General features: G+C 57.7%; 2 protein-coding genes across 2 annotated transcripts; one reads left to right on the top strand and one right to left on the bottom strand.

Annotated features, from left to right (window-relative positions):
- The first annotated feature begins 2648 nt into the window (after positions 1-2648).
- On the top strand, positions 2649-5487 carry LOC137846128 (DELTA-thalatoxin-Avl1a-like). The gene is made up of 2 exons (XM_068663849.1): positions 2649-3706; positions 4780-5487. The coding sequence occupies exons 1-2, from the start codon at positions 3564-3566 to the stop codon at positions 5216-5218; spliced, it is 582 nt and encodes a 193-aa protein (XP_068519950.1). The 5' UTR covers positions 2649-3563; the 3' UTR covers positions 5219-5487.
- Positions 5488-11046: 5559 nt separating this feature from the next.
- On the bottom strand, positions 11047-17944 carry LIG1 (DNA ligase 1). The gene is made up of 23 exons (XM_068663781.1): positions 17862-17944; positions 17685-17729; positions 17385-17565; positions 16216-16358; positions 16029-16115; positions 15430-15486; positions 15161-15333; positions 14900-15066; positions 14731-14807; positions 14545-14636; positions 14339-14438; positions 14008-14093; positions 13804-13919; positions 13614-13709; positions 13417-13527; positions 13244-13315; positions 13002-13146; positions 12824-12906; positions 12596-12748; positions 12465-12518; positions 12241-12384; positions 12061-12153; positions 11047-11937 (listed from the first exon to the last, which is right to left on the bottom strand). The coding sequence occupies exons 1-23, from the start codon at positions 17876-17878 to the stop codon at positions 11857-11859; spliced, it is 2373 nt and encodes a 790-aa protein (XP_068519882.1). The 5' UTR covers positions 17879-17944; the 3' UTR covers positions 11047-11856.
- Between the last annotated feature and the right edge of the window lie 201 nt (positions 17945-18145).

Below are 18145 nucleotides of genomic sequence, written 5' to 3'. Positions count from 1 at the left end.
GAAGAGATTGGACTGTGCACTTAGTCACATCGTCTGAACTTTTGGGTAGACCTGTGCAGTGTCAAGAGTTGGACTTGATGATCCTTAAGGGTCCCTTCCAACTCAGGATATTCTATGCTTCTATGATCTCCAGAGGAAGATCTCCAGACTTCCCAACATTAAATATTCCGTGATTCTGCAACCCTTCAGTGTGGCCAGTTGGGTCCAACCTGAACCTCCCCTGGTGCAACTTGAGGCCATTCCCTCTTGTTTCCTATTGCTAGTTATCTGCAAGAAGAGGCCGATCCCCAGCACCCACACCTTCCTTTCAGGTAGTTATAAAGGGCAATAAAGTCTCTCCTCTCTCCTCCAGACTCAACAACCCCAGTTCTCTCAGCCACTCATAAGACTTGTGTTCCAGACCCTTCACCAGCATTTCAGCCTTTATTTGGACACATCTCAGGGCCTCGATGTCCTTCTTGTAGTGAGCGGCCCAAAGCTGAACATGGTACTTGAGGTGAGGCCTCACCAGAGATGGTTCATCACCTCCCTGGTCCTGCTGGCCACTATTCCTGATACAAGCCAGGATGCTGTTGACCTTTTTGGCCAGCTGGGCACACTGCTGGCTCATTTTCAGGTGAGCATCGACCAACACCCCCAGATCCTTTTCCTCGGCACAGCTTTCCAGCCACTCTGCCCCAAAACCTGTAGTGTTGCATGGGGTTGTTGTGACCAAAGTGCAGGACCCAGCACTTGGGCACGTTGAACCTCATGCCATTGGCCCCTGTGCATCAGCATCCAGTTATTTGGTCTGGTTTGTGCTCTATGCAAATTCGGCATCGAGACTGAAAGGTTCGCCTCACCCTCCCTTGCTTTCTCCCTTGCTTTCCTTCTGGACCAAGGGGTAAGGAAAGGAAAGCTCTGCCTCGGGGTGAGCTAACAGGTAAAAGACATGAGGGGGTTGCAAGGAGCCCTAGGCCGTTTGTGTTTGAAATGGCCCCACTGCTATTTGATTTCCTGTCACAGCACAGACTCGGGGCTGTTTTTCATTTCCCCGAAGTCAAATGGAAACCAAAGGCACTTGAGAAAATTTCTACCCTCAGAAGCACTCTGAGGTTTGGCTCGGCGCCCAGAAAGCGGCGCCTGAAGCTCTTTCTAACACGGCTGCTGTTTGCTCTGGCCTGGCTCCAGCTGACCTGAGCTGATGGAAACGTGGGAGCTGCACATTCCCTCTCACGCTGGCCACACTCGCATCCACTCTGAGGATGACTGGCAGCTGTCAGTCACCGCCTCAAGCTTGTTGAGGGAAGAGCTCATGGTTATCTTCTGACACCTTACTGAGGGACACCCATGAGCTGCCTGCACTCACGCCCTGGCGGGTGTCCAGTCCTGGAACGTGCCCAGACCCAGGCTCAGCAGCAAGGGATGCAGGACATGTGGCAACCTGGAGAGAAAGCCAAGAGCGTGGCCCTGAGCTGCTGTGAATGGTGCAGAGGAGGTTCCTTTGTCCCTTCTTGGGTGTTCCTCCTCCCTCCAGCTCTCCTAAGGAAGGTGAGCCCACACGGGCTGGTCCCAGTCCCACTGCCACACTAACCCCCTTCCTACAGAGAGAAACATCGAGCACCTGGTGACAGCCCTGGATGTCTTGAGGTGTGTAGGCATCAAGATAATCAACTCCACTACAGATGTGATCCAGCACCCACTGGGTCATCCTTCATCCTTCATCCACCATCCTTCCCTCCTCCATGATTTCTCTGCCCATTCCAGCCCAGCCATCATTTAATAGAAGAAATCACCCCAAAGTAATTCACTTTTGTACCCCAGTGCTCAGCCGTGCCAATTCCCTCCGCTGTTCTAACCAAACTCCCCATCCCCTCTCATTGTCTTCCTACAGGGGTTCCTGCTGTGGGTGGAGGAGGCCTGTCCACCCCCACTCACCCCAGTATAACCCCAGGCTCCACGGGGACCTGCCTGTTCGCCAAGTCCCACCTTCATCTCCTGTAACTCTGCATCTTTCCATAAAGCCAACTTGAGCAAACGCCAGGGAAACCTGGAGGTCACCGTACATAAAGTCCATGTGACTGCCACTGCATCCAATACTGCCTAGGCAAACATGAAAGCCCTGGTGGAAAACCAAGAATCGGCAAACCGATGACACGGAGCAACACCTTGTCTCCATGGCACCAGGACAGAAGAAGCCTGACTCTTTGGTGTGAAGGATGGGAGAGGGTTTCACCAGGAAACTTCTGCTTCAGGTTCCTGTGCATTGCTCTAGGGTGGCATGGCACCCTAGGTGGTTCATGGCCAGTATTTCCAGCCCTGCTGTGACCACGCTCTGCCATGGGATGTGCTCTGTGGTGAGTGCTTGCTCATCAGTTCTGGCATACAGCTCCTCTGGAACTGTTTTATGCATTTCCCAGTGAAGGAGGAAGCCTTAGCAGAAGCCATGCTCTTATGCACTTGGGATGTCAAGGCTAAGGGCTTGCATGACAGACAGAGCAGTGTTTGGAAGGATCTTGAATTAAAAGTCCTGCTCACTGAAGAATGCCCTTGTTCCTATGAAGATAGATCAGCAGCACTCAGCTAACCTGCCATAAATTGCATTGTATTACTTTGAATACATTTCATGCTGCATTGCAGTGCAAATAAATCATTGCATTGCAAATAAACCATGCTGTTTAGCAATAAATCATGTGGCAGTTGACTTTGCTGCACATATAAATAATGTGGTTCAGTTTCCCGGCTGTAGCTGGGTTCAGCTGCTTGTCAGGACAGTGGCCTGACAAACAACAAGGACAAACAACATTGGGAGAGACAATAAGGACAGATGAAGTGTGTGACATATAGCTGGACATGCAGGCATTATTCATAGGTTTGTGCCCAGTGCACCTGGCCAGTAAGCACACAGAGTCAGAATCCACGTGAAGGCCTTTTCATTAAGTAATTATATAATTCTGCAGAATCAGGTGCTTGGCGATTTTTGCAAAGCAAGCACCCCTCTGACTTGAAGCACTGCTATTTTTACACATAAATACACTCGTTAACATGTGAAACCATCTCTCCGGATACTTCTGATCACCAAGAAGAGAACAGGAAAACCAGGACTGATGTTTATGGCGTTTGCACATGCAGCTGTTTCAAGCTCGGGTATTTCCTGACCGTGTTTTGAGCAGCTCTATCTGACTTCGTCCCGCACAAGCTTCCTGCTGCTCTCAGGCAGGATGTGGGAGGTTGTTTTTGATGTGCACATGTTGTTTTCTGAGCATCAGCAGCAGGGCTTGACAAGGAGAGGGACTTTGGCCATGGACACCTGGCAAGTCTCTAGGGCTAAATGCTTCCAGAACCAGGGATAAGGATGGAGGAGAGATTCACAGCCCTCTGCTCGAAACCACCCACAATTTCCGTTCACAGGAGCTGCCCTTTATCAGCCCTGAGAAGCCTTGCAGACACTGGGGAGGAGCTATGCTCTCAGCTCCCATAGCAGGAGGTGGCCCTGCCCATTCTCTTGTTTCACTTCTGCCTTAGTTCAGAGCCTCCGCTGCTCCACAGCCCTGCAGTTCTCCTGCAGCACAATCAGAGGGAAGATGGCAGACAAGAAGGAGGAGAAGAGTAACTATCCTAAAGTGCAGCCCAACCTGGAAAGCCTGATGGGAAATACAGAAGTCTGCCGCAGTGTGGGCGTGGAGATCATCAACAACACCAAAAACGTGACACTGGAGGACTTCAGGTGTGCATCCCCTGCTCCCCAACTGCTTTCCGCCAGCCTCCCCTGAGGGATCTCCTTAAAATGCCTTGGGTGTTAGGAAAACAATGGGGGCAAGCTCAGTGCCTGGTGCCAGAGCTCTCTCCTGCAAGTTCATCTAGCTCCTGCTGGACACCTCCTCCGTATACACCAGTTGCACTACTCAGATGCATGCGCTTTGAGAAAGCCTTTCCTTATCCACCTTTGGAGGACTTCCTTTCCTTATCTACCTTGCCCAGATGACCTGAGGCCATCAGGATGAGCTCTCATCTCTTCCAGATTGGGGGAACCAGCAGAAACCAGTACATATTTATGCTGTGCTACCACTGCCTTTTGCCACTCTCTTTTCCTATTCCCTTCCCATTAAGGCTTAGTTTGTGCACTTTGAGGTCTACTGAGGTTTTCACAGAGGGCAGGGGCAGTTATTAACAGCATGACCAAATGCCTTAAGAATGTAAAGGTGTTAAGAAACAGAAGAAGGGTGCCATCAGGGGAATTTCTGCTGGGACAAGTGTCATTCGGTGTATTCTGGAGAGACAAGGGAGAGGTATCTATAACGCCACAGTCTGGGGCAGAAAAGCAAAGGCCAGAGGTTCACAGGACCACAGACTGCTTGAGGTTGGCAGGGACCTCTGGAATTCCTTTGGTCACTTACCCAGGACCATGTCTAGAGGGATTTTGAGTATCTCCAAAGACAGGCAAAATATATAAAAAAGTGGATATCTCCACCACATCTCCGGACAGCCTGTGTGAGTCCTCAGTCACCCTCATGGTAAAGACGTTTCCTGATGTTCAGAGGGAACCTCCTGTGTTTTATTTTGTGCCCATTACCTCTTGTTCTGTCCCTGGGCACCTCTGAAAAAAGTCTGCTCTGTCTTCATTGCACGCTCCCTGCAGGTATTTACATACATTGGCAAGATCCCCTTGAGCCTTTTGTCTTCTCCTTGGTAAATTGTCCCAGCCCCCTCAGCCTCTCCCTTGCTGGTTTTGTGGCCCTCCATGGGACTCTCTCCAGCACATCAACATCTCCTTTTGTTCTGGTCCTTCTCTTCCTGCAGGAGTTACTGCGTCAGTGGCAACATCCAGATCGTTCCCCCCTTTGAAATCGGCCCACAGTCCGTAGGAGTATGCACTTTTGCAAAGACGTCATACAGCCTGCGTGGGAGTGTGGGTGTCCTGGTCTGCAAGGCCAGCTCTTTCTCACTGGCCATCATGTTCTCCAACCCCTTCGACTACGCCCTTTACAGCATCGAGTTCGCTCTGGAGCTCTTCAAAACAGAGAACCACATGGTAAGACTCCATGAAGTCTTCTCCCGTATGATGGAAAGAAAATCTTACGGCAGTTCCACACTCTTCCAGAGAGCTACACTAGCGTCAGACCATGAAACCCTGGAGGTCTCCTCGGGGAATATTCGTGTCAGAGCCAGGATGTCCAACAGTGCAAAAGCGATCCTGAAAGTCCAGGTAGACGATATAGATCCCCCACCCTATTCCTAAGACATGTGAGTGAAGACACCTTTGCTGTCAAAAGCTTCCCTCGTGAGATTTTCATCAAGGATGAAGGTAGAGATCTCACTGTGCTGCCTCTTTGGTGATCACAGGTGGTGGTTGATGATAAATCTGGTGGGAGATGGCACCACCAGCAGCCCGGTTGCTCTTAACTGTCCTACAGCTTCAATGACTTTGCCAATAAGCTAACAGCAGCTTGTAGAGTGCTATCTCATGCTTATGGGTGATAACTAATAAACAATGCTCCAACCCTTGTACGCTGCATATGTCCTCCTTGCAGAGATGCTTAGCGTGTGGATAAGGATGCCTACAGAGCATCACAGCAAGATGCAGTGATACCCCCCTGCCACCATGCCCTCCCTCTGCTCTGCCCCGTGCTTTTTTCCTAGCTCAGGCAGCCATCCCAGCTCTGTTTGGGATGTCTGGGGACAGCCTAAAAGCTGACGGACAGCAGCTGCGGTTCTGTTGCTCAGCCCGTGCCAGGAGGAGTGACCCTTGTCAGCAGGGGACATCTATTTGTGCCACCCCTGCAGCCCCTAGGCACCGTTTCAACTTTGCCCCTTGCACTGTAGGGAAATGCCTGCACAAAATTACCTCTGGCATGTCTCATCCTCCCACTCCCCACCACTCTGCCCGTGGGTGGAGGCGCACGCTGATCTCCAGTGCTTCCTTCCCAGAAGTCAGGCACCACAGGAGAAACACAAGGGCGAGAGGGGCTGGCTTTTGCAAAATGATGCTTCCAGGCCAATGTGTAAATAAATACACACCGGAGGACGAAGTGTCAGGTGGAGCCTGCTGCAGTGGAGCTCAGGCTAACAGAAAGCACGTCATGGTTTCCTGGAAGGGGGCCTTGGTTTTGTGCTTCAGCCGAGCTCCTCCCCTCCGCTTACCCAGCACCCTGCTCCACCACCCCTCCCTGAGCCAGCAGCCACTGGGACAAAAAGGGGATTTCGGCTTGGCTTCCCTTCCCTCACCCTTTCCCTCCCTTCTTTAAATCTCATGTGGTCACTGGCTGTGACATCAGAAAACAAACACAAAATGAAAAAAAAATAAAAAAATAAAAGAATTCCTCCTCAGAAAAAGCAAGCAAGCAAACAAACAACAACAAAAAAAAAAAAAAAAGCAAAAAAAAGCCCACGCAGGAGCAGGGGTGTTGGGGGGTGCTGCTGCCTGTGGGCGACCCATGTTAGAACAGATCTTAAAGATCAGGTTGGAAGGACAGCATTCCAGAGGAGGGACCCCCTGTTGGGGCAGGGGCAGGGAGTGAGTGTGGAGGAGTGGTGGAGACGAAGCGTTACGGACTGACTGCAGCCCCCATTCCCCCATCCCTGTGCATCCTTGCGGGGAGGAGGCAGAATGAGATGGATGACTGGGGAAGGTGTTGTTTGCTTTTAGTTCCCACTGCTCTCCACTGTCATTCATTCGCAATAAATCACAGCAATCTTAGCCAAGCTGCATCTGTTTTGCCCATGCGAGTAACTGGTGGGAGATCACCCCATTCTTAGCTTAACCCGTGAGTTTTTCAGTGCTTCAGAGAGGTTTTTCCCTTTGGCAAGGTGAAGCCTGTTCCCACCTGCAAGGAGCAGAGTGAAAAGCCACCATGTGGCTTCTGGTAGCCTGTTGACATGATGTCCAGTGCCACCAGGGTGGCAGGACAGAAAGCCCCAGCCCAGCCTGAGCTTCCTGCAATGTGCAGCACAGCCCTACAGGTCAGCACAGCCTCTGGATCTGTGGTGGCTCCGTCTCTGTGAAGCCTGCAAGTGTGGCAGGGCTCTCCAGAAGAGCATCATCTCTGCAGGAGGTGCTGCAGTAGAGTATCTCCATCCCCACTGTGTGGGGCTGCTGGTACCATCCCTATTCTGCCTCCCACCGGTTGCCTGTGATCATCCCTGCCCTGCAGCCCCCATGTCCACCACTCCCCAAGTTCCCAATCCTGTGGAGCCCCCGTGCCTCATGTCACCAGCACATTTCATCATCAAACCCCAATGGCATAAACAAAGGCAGGATAAGAACAGTGTCCCATCTCCAACAGCCAGGAAAGGGACAGGTCCCATCCCATGTCCTGCTTGGGGGCTTCTTCTCCAGGCTGGTAAGGACCCTGGCTGTCTGCTGGTGTTTTCTGGGTGCTGAGGGTGCAGGTGAGGGGCTGCCCCAGCTACCCCACATTTCTATTCCCCACATGAGCTGTGCCCCCATGTCACCCCAGCTTTGACCATCGGTATTCAGAGCAGCCAACGCCTACAGCAGGGAACCCATCCCCACCTCCCCTCCTCTTCCTCACCACACTCCTTCCCAGCACAGACATAGAATTGGAGACCTTCTGTGTCCAAACACCTTGGGGTGCAGGAGCAGGGGCTCTCTGGAGCCCCTTTTTGTCTTTGGAGAGGGGAATTCACCAGTTTCAAATGTTTTGAGGTCATACGCACCCAGGGGCCCAGGAGAGAAGCCGGGACCATCAGCAGACATCAACCATGGGCCCAGTACTGGTCCCCTTGGGGACTCCTGATCTGGGTTTTGACTCCCTTATCAACGAGTTTCCCACCTGCCAAACTATATTCTCCCTTTGTCCACACAACCACAGCTTGCCTTGAAGAACACTACAGCACACAGCCTTGAATGAAGCCTTATCACTGCCAACCATGGTGATGGGCCAGAATGCTTCACCCTTGGTAAGTCACTGCTGGAGACCCTAGCAGACCCAGGACAGCTGACCCAAAGTGGCCAAAGGGGTATTCCATACCAAAGTCATGCTAAACAATTAATATGGGGGGCTGGCTGGGGTGGGGGGAGCGGGTGCTCAGGGATAGGCTGGGCATCGGTCAGCAGGTGGTGAGCAATTGCATTGGGCATTGCTTGTTTTGTACACATTATTAGTAGTAGTACTATTATTGTTATTATTATCATTATCATTATTTTCCTGTCATAATAAAGTGTCTTTATCTCAACCCACAGGCTTCATTGTCTCATTTCTCTCCCCCATTCCGGAGACGGAGGGTGAGTGAAAGGCTGTGTGGTACTGAGCTGCTGGCCGGTTTAAACCACACCACCAGTTCACCCTTCACATTTATCAGAGGGGGCACACTTTTTTTTCTTTTTTTTCTGAGCAATGTACCTATAGAAACCCTTCTTGCTATTTTTTGCACCCCTTGCCGAGCTCAGTTCTATCTGTACCTTTCCTGATCCCATCCCTGTACATCCAGACAGCATTCCTGGACTCTTCCCAGGCCATGTGTCCCTGCTTCCACTGCCTTTGCATCTCCTTCTTGCACCTCACTTTGACCAGCAGGTCCTTGCTCAGCCATGCCTGTTTCCTGCCTTCCCTGCTTGATTTCTTCCAGATGGGGAGTTCTTTTGCTTTAAGACAAGCGTCCTTAAAAATTTGCAAGCTCTGATCATTTCCTCCATCCCAGGGGATCTCATCCACTGGTTCTTTAACAGATGGAATTTCTCTCTTCTAAAGTTGAGGGTCCTGGCTTTGCTCTTTGCCAGGCCCAAGATCAGAAATTCAACCAGGGCATGGTCATTGCAGCCCAGACTGCCTCCAGTCTTAAGCTCTTTAATGAGTTTGTCTTCATTGGTGAGCACCAGGTCCAGTAACACTTCTCTGGTTGGTTTCTGTAGTAACTTGTTATGTTAAATGGTAAAGAAGTTTGGTAGGCCCTAAACCCCCTTGTGTTACATCTTGTCCTCAGGTATCACAGGGGCTGGGGGCGGCCGGCTGGGCTGGACCCAGTTCAGCACTGAGTCCAGTCACATTCAATATATTGAATTATCATGAGCACAGATAGCATGGCACACCTTCAGGCTAGTAGATTAATGACTGCCATAGTTTACTGAAGCAACAGGAGGACAGATTCTTTTGGATTCCTGGTGATAAGAAGGCTGTATGCCAAGCACATGCAGATACCAAGAATATGACCAATGCAACCTACTACATACAAGTCAACTTATGAAACAACTCTATAGACAATGTTAGGTTTCCTGGGGAAGCACTCATTATACGCAAGGGTTTGAATCTCACTCAGTAGGCATCCCTGCTGGGGGGGAAGAGAGGTTGAACCTGTTGACTGATGCCAGAAGCCAGTGATGTCCTTCCAACTTGATGGTATTTTCCCTAACATTTTTTTTCTCTCGAGCCATTTCTATACTATTTTCCTACCTTTAGGTGGAGCATGAGTGACTCTGGTCAAATGTACCCTTGTATAAATCCGTATAAACTTAGAAATTGGTATAAATTTATAAATTGGTATTAATCCTTTTTCATGTTTAAAGGCCTAGGCTTAGAGAAATCCAGAGCGCATGCTCAGTGGTCGCACTCTGGAGGTGGGTAGCCTTTGGAGTGGAGGTGTGTTTTGACATTGTAACGAGAGTATAATGAGCAAAGCTCACCCAGAGGACACGATTTGGTTATCAGCCCACCAATTCCATGGTATCACCAGGTTTCCCATCGCTGCAGTGATAGCACAGAGCCTGCACACGGGGTCTTCGCTCCACTGTCCGTGCTGCTTACTCAGGACGCCCAGCGCCCCTGGTGCTGCCAATATGTAAGGCTCCAGGTTATGTTGCCAAGGGGAATATCACTAAAAGATTTCTTGCATATCTGCCGGGTCTCACCCTTGGATTTTCCTCAGTGCTAAAACTTTTTTTAATATCTGGACAAAGCTTTAGTTTCAATGTCACCTGAATTATTCCACATGCCTGGAGCAGGAAATTATCCTGCAGTGCTCACAGGCTGCTGTGGGTAAAGGGATGCTTGGGGTTCAAGAGCCCCCAGATGGGGGGCAAAAGAGGCAAAGGGGAGAGGATTTCTCTTGGGCAAGCCCCATGGAGGATGGGGGTGACAACGGCCGTGACAAATCCCTGCCCACCACCACCCTGGGGTGTGCTCGTGGCACCCCACTCATGCAGGCTCCTTGTTCTGGGTGGCCAAGGGGCTGGGACCACCCTCAGCGTGGATGTTTCTGTGACTTTTAGGGACCAGCTCAGACCCTCCCTTCCTTCCAGGTCCATAACCCACGGGATTCTTCCACACTGATCCCCTAAGAGGCCCAAGTTTGCTCTCCTGAAGTCCAGAATCACAACTCTTTTTGCCCTGAGCCTTGTTTTGTCCTTTTCCCACTTCAAACCTAGTTTAAAACCCTATGAAGCAGCCCTGCTAACCACTGGGCAAAAACCCTTTCTGTCCCCTCAAAGAAAAGTGCTCCTCGTCAGGCTCGGTGCCACGCAGACCTTCCCATGATCAAGAAACCCAAAACTGTGTCGGCGGCACCAGCCTTGGAGCCACGCATGGAACTGGACCTCCCACCCTAAACTCTGCTGGTGGGGTGACTGCTGGTGACTATAGGGCGGTGGTGGTGGCCCTGCTCCAGCACCTGGGAAAACCTCAGAAATAAAATTAAAATAAAATAAAATAAAATAAATAAAATAAAATAAAATAAAATAAAATAAAAATAAAAATAAAAAACCACTCTCTCCCCCCCACCCCCCAAAAAGCCCTGCATGGAGGCTGCTGGGGGGAGACACAAGGGGTGAGAGCACCTGGGGAGGATTTCAGGAGTTATTGAGGGTTCTGGAGGCGACCAGGAAAACGAGGGAGAGGCATGGGGAAGAGGCAAAAGGGATATGGGGCGGGGGGGGGGCACAGGGCAGTGCCAGGTAGGCAGGAGTCTTGGGGCAGGGGGTGAATAGGGGGCAGCACAACTAGGAGGGGAGGAGGAAGGGGTTATAGGGTGGTGAGAAGCAGCACAGCCCCATGCCAACCCCCCCCCTTTGTTACCCCCCCCCCAGCCCCAGGAACCAGCAGTAAATAAAGGAGGTAGTAAAAAAACAGCCTCTGGCTTTATTAGGGGCAGCTCCTTAGGGACATGGTAGCAGAGGGGATGGGTGAGGGGACGCTGTCCACGAGAGGCACGTGGGGACCCTGGTACTGGAAGGGAGGCACCTGGGGACCCTGGGGACAAGGCTGGACCACAGCCCGCCCCCCCCAGCCACTGCAGTGGGGGAGAAGCACACGGGGATGGGGCAGGGGCATGCCCTGGGGTCCCCTTGCTGGAGGAGAGGGCTGTGGGGACACCAGGGACGGAGGATGGCCGTGTTCCAGCATCCCTGTCCCAGCAGGGAGGTATACGAGGACACGAGGTGGGGGCAGACAGGTAGCCTGGGCAGGATCAGGCCCTAGGGACCCCAGGCTGGAGGGGAGAGTTGTGGGGACCCCAGGGAAGAAGGGCTACATATGGGGGGTCCCTACTATGGGGAAGGGGAAGGCAGGGGGTACCCGAGGGATAGAGGGGGAGCCCTGGGACCCCATAGATTGGGGGGGGGAATCCTAGGGTCCCTGTTATGGAAGAGAGGGGCAGGGGGACCCCAGGGATAAAGGGTGACCACATCTGTGCATCTTTGTCCCTGATGGGAAGCATGCAGGGACCCCCGAAAGGGGAAGGCAGGGAGGGTTTGGGGGAGGGGGGGGCTAAGGGGGCAGGGACCTGGCCCTGCCTGGAGTGACACCAAGTCCCAGTGTCCCCATCCCCAGGGTAGCCCTCAGGGACAAGGTCAGGCCCCAGTGTCCCCACCCCGTGCCCCCCACAGTAGGGGGGCTCTGGGGGGGTCCCTACAGGGTCCGTGGTATCTCAGTAAAACTCCTCGTCCTCCCCTTTCTCTGCCTGCTGCTGGTTCTGGATCTGCTGCTGCTTCTTGTACAGCTCAGCCACCTGCAGGACAGGGAGAGGAGGTGGTGACACCCCGCTTTCTTGTGTCCCCCCCCACCTCCCACACACACACACACACACACCACGGGGACACCCCAGGCTCCCTCCCCATCCCCTCCCCAGCACCTGGGTGCTGCTGGTGGCCTCCTCGGGCTTCTTGTCCTCCCTCACGCGAAGGAACCGGGGGAAGCGCAGCGAGATGCCCTTCTCCTCGTCCACCTTGGGGACACCCAACAGGGCTGAGATGCCACCAGGGCCGAACACAGGGCCCCCTCCGCCCCCACCGTGTCCTCCTGCCCCACTCACCAGCCCCACGGCTGCCCTATAGACGGGGGAGATGGAGAGGTCCCCGCACTTCACCTCCCAGACCTGCACTGCCGCCAGCCAGCGGTCGGGGGCCGCCCCGCTGTCCCAGCGGTAATAGGGACGCGGCTGGGCCAGGACGTGCTCCTGGAGGGTGACACCAAGGGACAGCATCAGGAGCCAGCCCGGCGCTCGCCCCCGAGGCGCCGCTTCTCCAGCAAGTCCACCTTGAGGAAGCCGTAGTGCTTCTCCAGGCTCTCCTCTGTGAAACCGGTGCCGATCTGCATGGGAGGACAAGGAAAGGTTCGGGACGGTCCCCGGCGACGTCCCCAAGCCCACAGATGGCCCCAGGGGTCACCTTGCAGATGCTCTGGTACTCCTCGCTCTCCTCGTCATAGCAGGCCAGCAGGAAGCCCCCGTAGATGCCTGCACGCTTGCCCTTGCCCAGGTAGGCGCCGATGACCACCAGGTCCAGCGTGTCCCCAAGCCCGTCCAGGTAGTCCTTCTTCAGCTGGAGGAAGAAAGAGAGAGGGGAAGGGGGCTCGGAGACACAGGGACAAACCGCGAGGGGGTCCCCACCGCTCACCTTCAACCACTTGTGCGACCGCTTGGCGATCTCGTAGGTGGCGTCCACCTCCAGGGTCTTCACCATGAGGCCCTCACAGGAGGCTGGGGGCACCCACAGCCATCGTCACCCGGAGAAGAGGGGGGGGGACAACAGGGACGCGACACCGACCCCGCTCCCCCCCGGTGGCCTCGCTCACCCTTGATGGCCTTGTCGAGGAACTCCGAGACCTCCTCGGCGCTGCGGGTGTCGGCGGAGGTGGCGAAGACGAACTCGCCCTCCACCTCCTCGAAGGACTCCCGCAGGAGCTTGCGCCGCGCAGACAGGGGCTGCCGCACCAGGGGCTGCAGGGGGACACGGGGACACCCCCCCGGGAGGCACAACGTCACCACCACCCCCCCCAGGGGACTTAATGTCCCCCCTCCAGGGCCGCACACTCACCTCCCCGTTGAGGTAGAGCAGGTCGAAGGCGTAGAGGCAGACCTGCACCTTGATGGCAGCGGCGTCCACGTCCTGCGGTGGGGTGGGACACGTTGTTGGGGGGGGAAAGGGGACGGGGGTGTCACGGCACAGGCTGGGCGCTGTCTCCCCGTGTCCCTGCCCCCTGCTCTCACCTTCCTCTTCCTCGTCATCAGCACCTGGAAGGGCTGGATCTGCCTCGTGGTCCGATCCCACGCCACGGCCTCCGCATCCAGGATGCAGGAGCGCACGCCGGGCTTCAGCACCTGGGGGAAGGGAAATGGGGGGAAGGGGGGCTGGTGCTCAGCATCAAATGAGCCCCCCAAAACCCCCCCAGCTCCCCCCCACCTGCCTTGGGGATGCGGTCCACGAGGTCGGGGTACTTGGCGGTGGTGTTCTCCTGGTTGCGGCTGTAGATGAAGACGGCCCCGCTCTCCAGGACGTGGATCTGGGGGTGTGGGGGGGAACACAACGCATGGAGGTGATGAATGAGGGGGGGGCAGCACCCCAAGGACCCCCCCCTACACCCCCCAAAGCCTTACCTGGGCTCGCTCGCCGTCATATTTATACTCGCAGGTGAACGCTGCCTCCTCGAAGCGCTTCAGCAGCTCCCCTACACCACGGGCAGGCTGGGCCAGCATGGGCTTCAGGGGGACACCTGGGGGGGGAAAGGGACAGGATGAGGCCGGGACCCCCCCCAAAAACCCCATCCCAAGACCCTCAGACCTCCCCTCACCCCGCAGTACCTGGGGTGATGCCGCAGTGCTGGGGCAGCTTCTCCAGCCCGTGCTCCAGCAGCACCGGGATGATGGCAGCGTAGTCAGGCAGCTCGCTGCGGGGACAGCCCCGGTGTCCCCTCCTTGTCCCTGTGTCCCTTCCCTCTCCCCGTGTCCCCTACCTGTCCCCGTGTCCCCTCCCTGTCCCCGTGTCCCTTCCCTCTTCCCGTGTCCCAGACCCCTTCCCAATAGGACAAAAGGGGACCCTGGGGGATGAAAGGGGATTGAAGTGACAAAATGGGGACAAAATGGGGACCCTGAGGGGTGGGAACCAAAGCGGGGGCCCCCCAGGGGACCTCACCAGAAGGTCTGCTTGAGGATGCGGCTCTGCTCCTCCAGCCATGCCCTGCGTGCCTCGGGGGCCATGCCCTGCCCGGCGTCCAGCACAGCCGGCGGCCACCCTGAGATTTGGGGGACACACAGCCACGGTGTCACCACCTGGGTGTCCCCCCCGTCACCACCACCACCACCAAGCATCCTCGGGGTGTCCCCAGCAGCCAGCCTCACCTTGCCCTGGGGGGGTGAGCGCCACGGCGTGCGCCAGGGCGGTGAGCACCGACTGCTCGGCCAGCCCGATGCGCAGCTTCCCGCTGAGCGACCTGGGGGACGGGGCACAGCTCTGGGGTCGCTATGGGGCAGCCCCACACGCTGCGACCCCCCCCATGCTATAACCCCCCAACCCTTAACCCTCACCGGACGAGGTAGCGCGCCTCCGAGTGCCGGCAGGCGACGAAGAGCCCCTTGATGATGCCGATCTTCTTGTTGGCCGACTGCGAAACCCAAAGCGCCGCTGGCACCCCCGGGGACAGGGACGCAACGGGTGACCCCCCCGTCCCCAAACCCTTTTTATCCTCGCACTCACGGCATTGCCCGACATGGTGGCCATCTCCCGCAGCTTGCCCAGCACACCAGCAGCACTGAGCGGGGCGGGAGCCACCACGGTGCGCTGGGTGCAGCGGCTGCTCTCCGCCACCAGCCCCAGGTCCCCCTTGTCCTGCGCCTCGCTGCGGATCTGCGCCAGCTGCCGGCCTGCGGGGACGTCACCCCCCCCCCCAGAAAATCTCAGGATCCGAAGGGAAAGGGGGGGCGTTAAGGGGGTGTCCCCGTGAGTTCGGGGCCGTACCGGTGGCCTGGGCGAGGGCGCGGGTCAGGAGGCTCTCGCCGATGCCCAGCTCCAGCCCCTCGGAGGGGGCCCCCGGGCGGTTGAGGCAGAGGCGCAGGCAGGGCAGGAGCTCCCCCGGGGACAGGGCCAGCACCGAGCGCAGGAAATTGCTGAGGGTCTCGATGATCTTCAGCCTTTAGGGGGGGGTCAGTGAGAAGGGGAGGGGGGTTACGTGTTGCTGTAGGCCTTTTCTTTCCAAAATAATAAAAAAAAAAGGCTCGGGGTCTCACCGGGCTGAGGCTTCCTCGATGCGCTCGAAGGTGCGAGCCACCGCCAGGTAGGGGACACTGAAAAATGGGGGGGGGGGGGAGTTGGGTTGTGACCCCCCCCCATGCTCAAAAAGCCCCTTCCTCCCCCACCCCAAGCCTCTCCAACCCCCCCATCACCCATCCTATCCCCCCAACCCCCCCGGCCCCCCATCACCCATCCCATTTTCCCCCCACCCCCCATTTCACCCCCCCAGCCTCTCCCAGTCCCCCCAACCCCCCCGTCACCCATCCCACCCCCCATCATGCCCCCACCCCATCACCCCCCCACCTCCCCCAAGCCCCCCAATCACCCACCCCACCCCCCTAACCCCTCTCTCTCCCATCACCCCCCCACCCCCAATCTCCCCACCCTCCTCACCCCCCCACTCCCTAATACCCCCCCCACCCCACAATCTCCCTGTAACCCCCCCACCCCCTCACCCCCATCACCCTCCCACCCCATTACCTCCCCATCACCCCCTCTACCCCTTCCCCATCACCCCAATGTCCCCTAATCCCCCTCCCCACCCACCCCAAATCCCAGCCCCACCCTCCCCAAATTCTGCCCCCCCCCCCCTCACCTTTGCCCATGCCCCCAGCAGGCGTCCTGCAGCGGGTGGTACCCACTCCTGGCAGGGTCGTACTGGGACGGGTCCAGTGGCGGGGGGCTGCGGGGACACCACAGGGTGTGGGGGGGCAGCGGTGGCACGGTGGGGACCCCCAGCACCCATGGGTGCCCCCCACCCCCCCCACTGTGCTGTCACCCACCTGCTGGCGGCCATAGGTCCCCGGTCCTGGTCACTGGGAGCCTGGCGGCAGCGCTTGGCAGGGGGGGGCCCGACCTCGTCCCCCGGGACCCCCGGGGTGGGGGGGCACCGGGGGGAGTCAGGGGGTGGGGGGGGTGCAGGACCCTGTGAGGAGGGGGCAGTTAGGGGGCACTGAGGGGTACTGGGGGGGGGGGGTACTGGGGGAGCTGGGAGGGTGCTGGGGGGTACTGGGTGAGCTGGGGGGGCACTGGGACATGCTGGGAGGATACTGGGGGAAACTGGGGGGGTACTGGGAGGCACTGGGGGCATGCTGGGAGGATACTGGGGGGTGCTGGGGAAACTGGGGGGTACTGGGAGGCACTGGGGGAGTGCTGGGAGGTGCTGAGGGAGACACTGGGGGGGTACTGGGGGGATGCTGGGAGGATACTGGGGGGGCACACTGGGAGGGCACTGGGGGAGATACTGGTAGAGATACTGGGAGGTGCTGAAGAGGGTACTGGGAGATACTGATGGAGCTGGGGGGGTACTGGGGGGCACTGGGGACATGCTGGGAGGATACTGGGGCGGCACTGTGGGGATACCGGGGGAGCTGGAAGGGTACTGGGCGAGCTGGGGGGATGCTGGGAGGCACTTGGGGAATACTGCAGGAGCTGGGGGGTTACTGGGGGCGTGTTGGGAGGATACTGGGGGGATACTGGGGGGAACCAGGGAGACACTGGGGGCACACTGGCTGGCACAGGGCAGGATACTGGAAGGACACTGGTGGGATACTGGGACTAACAGTGGAAGATGTGAGGAGTACTGGGATGGGGCTGGTGTGGTAATGGGGGGACTGCAGGGTTACTGGGGGAGGACTGGGAGATACTGGGGTGCCAGAGCAGGGCTCGGGCTGGACTGGGAGGGACTGAGGAGTGCACTGGGATGGGGTTGGGGGGTCACTGGGGGATACTGGGAGGGACTGGGACCAACAGCATAGCACTGGGGAACACTGGTATGGGACTGGGCGGGGGAGGGGGGTGCATGAGGTCACTGGGGGTTACTGGGGCAGGACTGGGACGTACTGGGGTGCCCGAGCAGAACAGGGGCCAGACTGGGAGGCACTGGGGTAGGACTGGGAGGGACTGGGACCGGGGGTCATCAAGGGTCACCGGGGGGGTCACCGGCGGTTACCGGGGGGTCTCCGACCGGGGTCCCGGGGGAGGGCGGCCCCCGCCCATTGGGTTCCCCTCGTTCCAGCGATGCCGGCTCCTGGGGGGGGTCCCGGGGGGGGTCCCGGGGGGGCTCCGCCGACGGCTCCGAGGAGGGGGAGGGGGCGCGGGGGGGGCCCTGCCCCTGCTGCTGGGCGGGAGCCCTGCGGTGGGGCGGGGGGGGCTCATGGAGGGGGGAGGGGCGCGGGGGGAGCACCCCCGACCCCCCCCCAGCATTTTGCCCCCCCCACCCCAAATCCCACCCCCCCAGACCCCCACTCACGGGGCGGCGCCGCCGTCCGCAGCCCGGGGGGGGCCGAAGAAAGACCTGGAAAGGGGGGGGGAGGGGAAGGGGGGGCGGTCACGGCCGGCACCGGGCGGGGGGGGGAGCCCCGGGGGTGGGGGGGTCCCGTTTTTTTTTTTGGGGGGGGGGGGAGGGGGGGGTCCCGGCGCCGCTCACGTGATCCGCCGCTGCATGGCCGCCGCTTTTCGCGGGAAAAAAATCCAAGCGGGTGACGTCACCGGCGGCGGGGAGGGCGGGGGGGGCGGGGAGAGAGGCGCGGGGGGTGCTGGGAGATGTAGTCCCGCGGGGGGGAGGGGTGGGGGCGGTGTCGCCCAAGGGGAAGCGCTGTGGGGTTGGGGGCTGTGTCCCCGTGGTCACGTGTTCCCTTGTTTCCATGTCCCCCAGTTGCCAGGTCCCGGTGGCCCCTTGTCCCCACGTCCCCCTGTCCCCACATCTCCCCG

The sequence above is a fragment of the Anas acuta genome, chromosome 30 (genome assembly GCF_963932015.1).
Source record: "Anas acuta chromosome 30, bAnaAcu1.1, whole genome shotgun sequence".
Lineage (NCBI taxonomy): Eukaryota > Metazoa > Chordata > Aves > Anseriformes > Anatidae > Anas > Anas acuta.
This window is presented reverse-complemented; position numbering and strand designations above follow the sequence as displayed.